We start from the raw sequence: 10,156 nt of genomic DNA on the forward strand, positions 1-10,156 counted from the left end.
TCTTATCAAATTCCGATCATAATATATAGATTTCCATTGAAGTCATCAGTTTCTTTTCCTTCTAATATTTTATCAGATTATTTTTGTCCTCTATTCAGTACTTCTTCTATATCTTTCTATGAGCTGTTAACTCTTTTCTCTGTAACAAAGGTATTCTATTAGCACCATTTTGGCTTCATTTTTTCAAAGCTTTGAATCTATACTAATTAAAATAACTTTTTCCATTTCTTTTAAAAACTGTGCTAATTTTTTTTCATTTGTATTCCAACTCTCGTTTTGATTTTGTGTTGATTGTTTAAAATTCTCTTTGACCCAAAAATTCTCCTTATCTTTCAATATCCTGTTATATCCCTGTTATATCTGGCTTACAACTTATGTTTAATTTCCACATTTTGACCCAAAGAATGTTATTCTTATATTTTCAGATGATCTCCTGTTATCTACAGTCTTCAACCTGAAGGTCCAACTAGGGGACTATTTTACATATAGAATATTTTATCCAAGAGGAAGCTACTATATAAATTTATAAAAAGATAAAAAAAGAAGTGAGGAAAAGTATTCCTTCAGAAAATACAGCTGTAATTTTCCATTGCTTTTAGCCATGCAGTTACTCAAAGCCTAAAATAACAAAATAAAAAAAATAAATAGTTAAAAATAAAAAGGAACAACCTAAACCTTTTAAGTTTAATTTCAGGCATCTTCACCCATATTTATTGGCACCCTAAACAAGTAAAAAAACGAGCTGCTGTCCTTTCAGGAATTATTTGTTTGTCTGGCTTATCTGCATATACTTAATCACCAATTGTAGTGTGACTTTCTGCTTCTTGAAATCCTGAGAGGCTTGCCAGATGATTTAGAGGAGCCAATGCTTACCTGAGGCACATTATTTGTATTGTTGCATTTTAGGTGTATCATCCTTCTTTAGACTACTCCATCATACCTCACATATTTTTACTACCAGTCTGTGACTACTTGTAGGAATTTCTCCGTATTCATGGACTACCATCATATTAATGACTGTACTTCTAGCCTCCATCTGTGTTGTGGAAAACACAACATACCCTACTGTATGTTGCTGCAAGCAGCTTTGTTACCTATAGCAAAACAGATTGGGAGCTTAAATGATGATTTATCACTCCTATAGATTGAGAGTCTAGCTAGACTCCCAATCTATGGGATAGTTTTAAGTGTATTGTAAAATTAACATATATAAGATACTGGAAAAAGAGATATTCTTTTCACTCCTTTTACAGGATTAATCATCAGGTTTTATTATATATTTTTATTTTATTTAAAATTTGAAGTAAACTTAATATTATAACTTTTGTTTTCTATTTTACAATTTAATTTTGCTAACTGCAATAAGAACTTAAAACAAAAAAAAATTATTAAATTCTTTTTCTTTTTTTTTTATAGCCGAAAAAATTACAGAAAGCTTGACAGAGCTAGCCAAACAAGTTATTCCTGGTGCAATAGCACCTGTTGCTGGTATACGTAAAGCAATGGGTATTGTGCCTGAACCGTTACCACCACCAGCTAATTCTTCTAGTAGTAACAGTGCATCAGATTCTGCAGCGACTCCTAGTTCTCCAATGGATACTTCTCAGGTTTAATTTTTTAATTTTTATTTTTTGTAATCATTATTCTACTTTTTTTATTAAAAAAGAAATAAGAATGAATATTGCTTCAAGTATTAAAACTTTATTACTACAAAAGAAAGAAGAGTAAGAACATAAGGAACAGCATCAGGAAAGTTTGCAGTTCTTGGCAGACTTTTTTTATTACTTATTGATACTTTGGAATATTTGTTTTGCTAATAAATTATTTAATATCTTTAAAAAAACCTTGTTGATTTTTAATAGTAAAAAGAATATAAATGGGGTGGAAAATTAAGTGAAGTAAACCTAGTTAAAACTAACGTAAATTATGTGATTATATGAATAAATGTTAGAGCTAATTTTGTTTTATAAAAAAAAAGAAAATTTAAGATTGAATATTATTTCAATTTTTTACTACAAAAGAATGAAGAAAAGTGTTGTAAAACTTCTAAAGAATCTTGCATTAATCCTCTGCCATTCATTTTTTTTATAGTTTCCAACCCACATCCAGTAGAGTGGTCCTTATTCTTATGGGTGGAAATCTTTCCTCAATTTTTGTTGATCGCATTTCTGTAAATTGACACTGTGTGAAAAAATTATTTGTGTAAAACTTCAGAATGATTGTAAGAAGAGAACCTGTGCTGCATTTGAATTGAAATTTAGAAATTCTAAGGATGTCACGATATCTTCTCGTTATATATGTATATCCACTGTCAAATGTAGAAAAACACTTTTACTTATTAAAAAATTCTAATACAACCCTTATAATCCTGATAAGGAAATTTCCTTATATATGCATGTATACTATAAAATGAAAATACTACTAATAAAAAATGTAAAATTAATGAATTTAGTTTTCCATCAAATCAGATTTAGTTGCAATAGGATAACATTTCCAATACTACTCCAGTACTTGAATGATGTATTGTTCACTATTTTCTTCCTTAGTTACTTCTTTCTTTCCTGTTTAGCCTCCGGTAACTTCCGTTCAGATAATACTTCAGAGGATGAATGAGGATGATATATATGAGTGTAAATGAAGTGTTGTACATTCTCAGTTTGACCATTCCTTAGATGTGTGGTTAATTGAAACCCAACCACCAAAGAACACCGGTATCCACGATCTAGTATTCATATCCATGTAAAAATAGCTGGCTTTACTAGGATTTGAACGCTGGAACTCTCGACTTCCAAATCAGCTGATTTGGGAAGACACGTTCACCACTAGACCAACCCGGTGGGTCTCGTCTTTAGTTACTAAATTATTTTACTCTGTCACTTTGACCACTTGCTGTACAAGATCATTTACAGTTTTGAAGTTTTTTACAATCTTCAATTCTGTTATGTACGATGATTCTCCCAGGTTAATGGATAACAAAAAGGAAAGCAATGGGCATTTCAAATTTGTCAAAAAGTTCTTGCTTTCTTTAGAAAAAATGTTTTCTTCCTGCAGTACTTGAGGGATTTGTGGATTGAACCATGGTTGAATATGTATATATTAACAATATAAATTTATATTAACAATGAACATACATATATCTTTGATACTACCTAACTTCATGAAAAATATACATTTTTAATATATAAATATGGATGGTTTTAAAGGTGGATGGTTTTAGCCATCCACCTAGCCTGCCTGGTGTAAAGCTCCAAGCTGCAGAATGATTCCCTTCGGGCCAATTTCCACCTAGAAAGATGATGATGAGTGCTAAAATTTCTTTATTATCATCTCTTGGATGTTTTTCTTCTAGATTTTTCTGACACATTTTAATATTAATTCTACACCCTGCAGTTTTTGATATACATAATGATCATTAATGCTTGATTGAAAATTGGTTGATCTATTTTAGGCCAAGCTTTTGAAAACCATTAAAAATGATCATTTTAGGTCTTGAAGATTTTCCTATTTTTTCTTGAAAAACAAATTTCAAAACTCTCGTATGTATGATGATGACAAGGAAAATACAATAGAATCTGCTCAATGATCTGTTCCGTTAGGATACAAGTTCCCTGGAATCTTCCCATATTGTTAGAAAAGCAAGTAATCACATTAAAAGCAAAAGGCTTGCACAGTTACACACTTGCACACTTCCACACTTGCACACTTCTCTTGTGTTGCTTGTTGATATTTTAGGAACTCCTAATCGTTATTCACTTTAGTCATATGTAATTATAACAAGTAGCCTTTCTACTGAGTTCTTCGCGATAAGTTTGTAACATTTTTCCATGCCAATGGTGTATTGGTTTTTAACCAATAAACTTTGATATATACTGTTGGAAAGCTTCTCTTAATTTTGTAGTTCACAAACAAAGGTGACTATGCCTAATTGTGCCTAATTGAATCACTAAATTGTAAATATCATGACCTAATGCTTTTCAGCAACAGCAGTACACTCTGTATTATGATCAATAATTTTACTTATGTTCAAAGTTGCCATGAGTTTCATATTAAAACAATCTGTTTTGTTTCCCTCATCTTCTTTGGTTTACTTGGGCCTGGATCTTCATTACGGGTGTCAAAATCATCCATCATAGAAACTTTGAATATAATTAAATTTCATGCGTAACTTTCTCTTTCATCATTTGTGAAAAAAGTCATCACATGATGTTGATTGAAGCTGCAATATAAAAGAAAAGCAGGTAAGAATCGGAAAAGATTGCTGAATAGAGAATTAATTTTTATAGCCCCTCTGCCACAGCCCTGTGTTATGACTCAAGACACTATGTTGTGTGATTTTATCGTTAATAAATTGGTTTCCGATATAATATTGAAACATATATAGCGGAGCCGTTCTAGCAAGGTGCCTTATCCTCTATTTACAGCTGTACATCTGTTTTCCTCCACAAGTACCTTGCCATAACTACTCTGCTAACATGAATGACGTCATCATTATTGTCGGAATTTGTAATTTCATCGTAAAGTATTCACTAATATTTTTGCAGGAAGTGTATATATCTGTAATGGGTATCATCTATAATTGTGATATCATTGAAATGTCTAAACTTCAATATGAATGTGGCACAGGTTTCCTTTGTCCAATCCCGAAGTTTTGTACAAATTATTTTTTCACACAGTGTTGTAATTTACAGTGGTATGATTAGCAAAAGTTTGAATTGAAAAATAAGGACCACCAGTTTAGACCAGTTTAGTCCAGTTTATTCATGGTAAATTCTTTAGTTCCGTTTCTGTTTGTTTTATAACTTTTTTTCTTTTCTGGCTATTATTCTATTGCTTCTGCAGCTATTTTCAGCTTTATATTTGATTATTTTTTCTTTTCCTTTATTTTTTATTTTTCTTTCCAGTGTAGCTATAAAGGGAAAGAATAGTGATAGCCAAAAATTTCTGTATATGAGCCATTGGTGTCATTAAATTTTGGGGGAAGGGTAGTTTTCACCATTTTTAATTTTTGACTTTTTAGTATAGTAGTCATTGAAAATTGAGCTTTGTTACATATTAAGTTATCTCTAATTCCTAAATTTTAAGTCTGCTGGATTTTGGGATGGGACATATTCAACATTATTTCTAAATAGTTTTGCTTTGTCGTCTTGAAAACCTTTCACAAAAAATGTTGAAATTTGGCTAAATATTTAACACTTTTGGAGAGAATTTTTGTACCCCTTAGACAAGTGGGCATTTTTATTTTTTTTAGCTTTGTTGAATAACATTCCACCAAATTGGACTCAACTTATTGAAGTAAATAATTACTGCATAAATAAAATTTTAAGCCCCAGAAATCAAGGGGTTGAATGGGACTTAATTAAAGTAGCAATTTTTTTTAAACTTTAATTTCAAGATTGAAAATCCATCTGTATTTGGATTTTATTTTATTTTTCATTGGTTTGAGTTATAGCTAAATAAAATTTTAATTATTGAAACATTTGGATCTTACAAGGGGAGGGCTTATAAGGGGTTGGATTGAATCATAACTTTTTTTTAATTTAGATATATTGATTTATTAAAAATATTAACCTCTGATTGTAAAAACCTTTTTACGATAAATAATAATTCAATAATAATAATAAAAAAAGAGAAAAAATATCAGAAGTTATTAATAAAATAAAATTTTATCTACTTTAAATTTGAAAAAAATGTGTATGTGCAATTTAATAGGCATACAAGGAAGTTATGTGGTTTCCACATCAGATTTTTTTTTGTATTGTTATCAATAATAAAAGTTGATTTTTTTTACTTTTTTTTTGTTTTTCATAGACTTTATTACATCAATTTTCTCAATATTAAATTCTCTACAAGTTTTGATAATAAAATTTATGCATTTGTTAGTCATTTAACGAAGTTATACATGTTTTTTGTTTTACATTGGATATGAAAACTACAGAAAATAAAATTCTGTAATCTGTTTTATTTATTTTTTTGTTTAAAAAACATAAGAAACAATCAAGTTTACCCCTTACATAGTGCGTTAAAAATTTCATAATGATTTCATTTCATCTGAAATCCAGGAAAAATATTTCATTAGCCGTATCTCAGTAACAAAGCGTTTTTGGACATTTGTTTATATGAACTTTTTCCTTACTTCAAGCTTTAGAATCGGTTCCAAAATTATTTTCCTTTCCTTCTGTATCACCACGTATATATTGCTAAAGGATACTATTTTAATTTAAAACATTCATTGTGTATATGTTTATAAAAAAATTGAAAGATTTTCTGAAAAAGAAGAATTTTTCAAAATTTTGTATTAAAAAAAAAACTGTTTAAAGATTAAGGTGAAATATGGGACTGAAAGTCAAACTGTTCGAGTCAACCTGGATGCAAAATTTAGTCTATTTGGATAGAATTTTATAAGGTTAAAACCATCCTGGAACTGAACTATTATTGAATTGCTGAAGACGTGTGTTTTAGAATTTTCAAAATAGGCATATCACAGTAAAAATCAAGTCATAAAAATAAAAATGTTTTTACCTCATTTTAATGATTTTTCCACAATTTCTTTGCTATAAACTTTTGAAAATTAAATAATGAAAATTTAATAATAATTCAGTATATTTATTATATAGACTATCATTAAAGATGATTTGTGTGTGTGTGTGTGTGCTGCGTGCATGCTTGCGTCGAAAAACTCTTTAAAGTTTATTTTGATTTTTCTAATTTTTTTTTGTAAATGTTAGCCAAAGTTTAAAAAAATATATTTACTTATTATCATACTGATAATTTGAAGTAGCTTTAATTATGTAAATTGTAAATTTATTTGTTGGAGAAAGTATAAAGTTTTATTCGGAATTATAACATTGAAAATTAAACTTTTAAATTAGTCTGATCATCCATGTGAATTATTTTTCTGTGTGAAATTTTCCAAGGAGTTTTCACAAGTTCCTTGCCGCTTCAGATGTTTAATTTTTAACTTAATTTATAAATTTTGATTCTTCTGTTTTTGATGTTTATCTTTAAGTATTAAATTGTAATTTATATCCATTTAATATTGTAATTAATTTAATTTTATTTTGATATTCAGAGACAGTCATCATCTGCTGGGGTATGCCTTGAATCAGGAACTTCAGGTGAAGAGGCAAATAGTAGTAGTCCTGAAGAAGAGAGTGGAGTTGGTGTTGATCTTGAATCTGAGCTTAGAGAATTCCTTGAAAGTGAACCAGCTCTTACCAACTTCCCATTGCATGATGATAAAACAATTGAAGAAATGCTTTCTGAATCGTGAAAATAAATTTTTTTAAATTTGAAGGTTTGTAGCATTTTTTTTAATATAGAAAAAATTTGTAGTTGTTAAGGAGAAAATGGTGGTTGAATTAAGAAATCATTTTGAAGCTATAATGTAAAATTAACGCATTTGATATTTTTATTACTTTCTGTAATGCAGTAAGGTAAATGCATCTATGTCATATATTGTTTTGCAGCAGAAGTTTGTGTGTTGATTGTTGTGTTCTACAATCTGCCTCAGCCTTTCTTGTGGTTTTGATACGTTTAAAACATCAGAGATTCACAGACACTGGTGTCAGGAGTTGGTTTCTCTGAGGAGTAATGATGTGTTTCACAATAGTACTACCAATCTCTGTAGTGAACAAAGTGAAGGTGTTATAAAACTGATATCACTTGTATTTCAGTGGCATGATGTTTCTTGAGAGTATGTTTGGCTTGGTAAAAAGGAAATTAAAACGCACTTTAATTTTCTCATCATTTGTAACCTTGTTTCTCTTACTAATTTGACATGGGATATTTTGGCTGTTTTTTAGACTGGCTTTAGTTTAAAAGTATAGCTTTTGTTTAATTTTAGAACCAAACCTACAATTGATTAGTTACGGCATCTAATAGATATTAATTTTTTTTTTGTATTAAAACTTTTAAACAAAAATATTGAAGTTTCATCATGCTGCTTAATACATTTTTACACTTAACTGTTTTTGGTGTCTTACATAGAACATTAATTTATCTTTAATTAAATTTAAGCCCATTTACATTTTAACTCTTTTAATCGTAACATTTTTTTTCACTTTACTTTGCAGGAATCAGAGATGTCTTTCTGTTTGTGTATGATGTTTCCAAAAATTTAAGTTTTCAAAACTATTTTCTCAAATTGGTTGATATTTAAAAAAAATTGTTGCAATAAAATGTTTTATTTAGTACCTTTTGTAAATACAATGTTTTAACTTAGAAAAAATTCTACTTATGGTAATCTAATAACTACAGAAAGTATTTTGAACGGGTAACTGATATTTTTATTTAAACAGCATTCAATTTTACATTATACTCAACAATTTCAAAATTAAATTTATAAAAATAAATTTTTTTAGTTGCAATTTTGAATTTTCATGCAATATTTAAGTTAGTTTTGTGTGTGAGATGTGTGTGCATGCGTGTTTTTGTTTGTTTATACTGATGTAAAAAAAATATGCACTAAAAATGAAAAATATTAACTATCACAAAGTTGGCTAAAATTTTAACCAACTTGTATAACACAAGTGCTTATGACATGTACAGCATAAACAGTTAAACCTTTCCAAATATAGTTACACTTGCTGAATACAACTTATAAATGTTAAGATAAAATTTTAATTTATAAGTCAAATCATTCTTATTTAATGTCTAAAAACTCAATTTAAGTAGAAAATTTGAAGATTTACAATTTTTTTTATGAAATGAATTGCAAAAATTAAGTAAAACATTAAACAAATGCAAAATCAGATAACATAGGAATTGTGCAGTATTAGAATGCTATGAAAAAACATTTGACATACCACAATAAACTCAGTAGCCAAATGCATAGTACAGCAGAGAAAAAAAATATTAATTTAATTTTAAAATGATGTCGTGTTATATTTTTAAAATTCTAATATTTCTGATCATTTTGATATGTTTTAATATTATTAGAGAATTATGAATGATGTTATGACATTGATAATGAAGATTCAATATAATTGTTCAAGACAATGTAATTTTTATTTGGGTCCTGTTCTTGAAAAGGTCATAGATGTGTGTATAAAAATATGTTTACCATTGTGTATAACAATATCCATTTTATTCATTGATAGTAAGCTTTTTTGTTTAGCATATTTCAGAATGTGCTAAACAAAAACGCTTACTAAATTTATTTTTTGTTCTTATTAAAAATAATAATTTACTATATGTAGATTAAATGGAATGGATGAATTTCTGGAACAGTCACTTTAATAATAACAATTATTATTAAAGTAGATTTAGAAATCGTCATAGCATCTTTTTTTATCTTTTGTAATCTCAATTGAGTATTTTTGCTGAGAACTAAACAAATATTTAAATGTTAAAATAGTAAACTACAACACCAAATTGATTGATAACAAAAATTTCAGTTTGTTATATAGTTGCTTTTTATTTTGAAGAATTAGAAGTGTACTACCAGATAAACAAGTATTTAGTTAAGACAAATCAAAATGTTAATTAAGCATTCTTTAGGCACTTAGCCATTTGTTCAATTAAGCAGTTAATAATTTACTTTTACTTTTATTTATTTACTTTTTCTTAAAAATATATAAATCTGTTAGTGCCTCACTCGTTCTAATAAATATTAAAAATGAAATAATTTTTAAGTTTGTTTAGAAATTACTATGTATTATTCTCGCCATATGTTATAATTTAGCTTATTCTTTCAGATGTACCTGGTCAACAAGTATCTCATTAGTTTACATGAAGTGGCATGAATGGGATGTTTAAAGTTTCTAGAAAAATTAGCTGCCCTAGTGAAATTTTATTTGTTATATGTGAGAATTTATTTAATTTTTTTTATTGATGTTTGGTATACATTTTGTCCATGCCAGCTAATTATGGAACTGTTTTTCTTTTATCTATCATTCCAGTTTGAGTGGTTGAATGCAAAGAAATAACAATTATTTATTATTGTGATTTTTTATTTAATTATCCTGTATAATAATATCTTTTATTGATACAAGTATTTTATACCCATATATTTCCAGCTCTTTTAAGCATTCATTTAAATATCTCGACATATAATTCTTCCAGTTAAACAGCAAACTGTAGATATAAGATTTTAGCTTGACACACACACACACACACACATATATATATATATATATATATATATATATATATATAT

At 28.0% G+C, this 10,156-nt stretch overlaps 1 protein-coding gene across 10 annotated transcripts in view; it reads left to right on the forward strand.

Annotated features, from left to right (window-relative positions):
• Brd7-9 (Bromodomain containing 7/9) overlaps positions 1-9,939 on the forward strand; it is a 54,746-nt gene extending 44,807 nt beyond the window's left edge. For 9 of the 10 annotated variants that reach the window (XM_075360101.1, XM_075360100.1, XM_075360104.1 and 6 more), the window contains exons 12-14: positions 1,417-1,607; positions 7,070-7,294; positions 9,696-9,939. In XM_075360101.1, the coding sequence (XP_075216216.1) occupies positions 1,417-1,607; positions 7,070-7,270 (392 nt within the window). In that variant the 3' untranslated portion in view covers positions 7,271-7,294; positions 9,696-9,939. Of the gene's footprint in view, positions 1-1,416; positions 1,608-7,069; positions 7,295-8,072; positions 8,272-9,695 lie in introns of those variants that run through there. The other variant, XM_075360099.1, reaches the window with a different exon arrangement.
• The last annotated feature ends 217 nt before the right edge of the window (positions 9,940-10,156 follow it).

The sequence above is a fragment of the Lycorma delicatula genome, chromosome 3, assembly GCF_047948215.1.
Source record: "Lycorma delicatula isolate Av1 chromosome 3, ASM4794821v1, whole genome shotgun sequence".
NCBI lineage: Eukaryota > Metazoa > Arthropoda > Insecta > Hemiptera > Fulgoridae > Lycorma > Lycorma delicatula.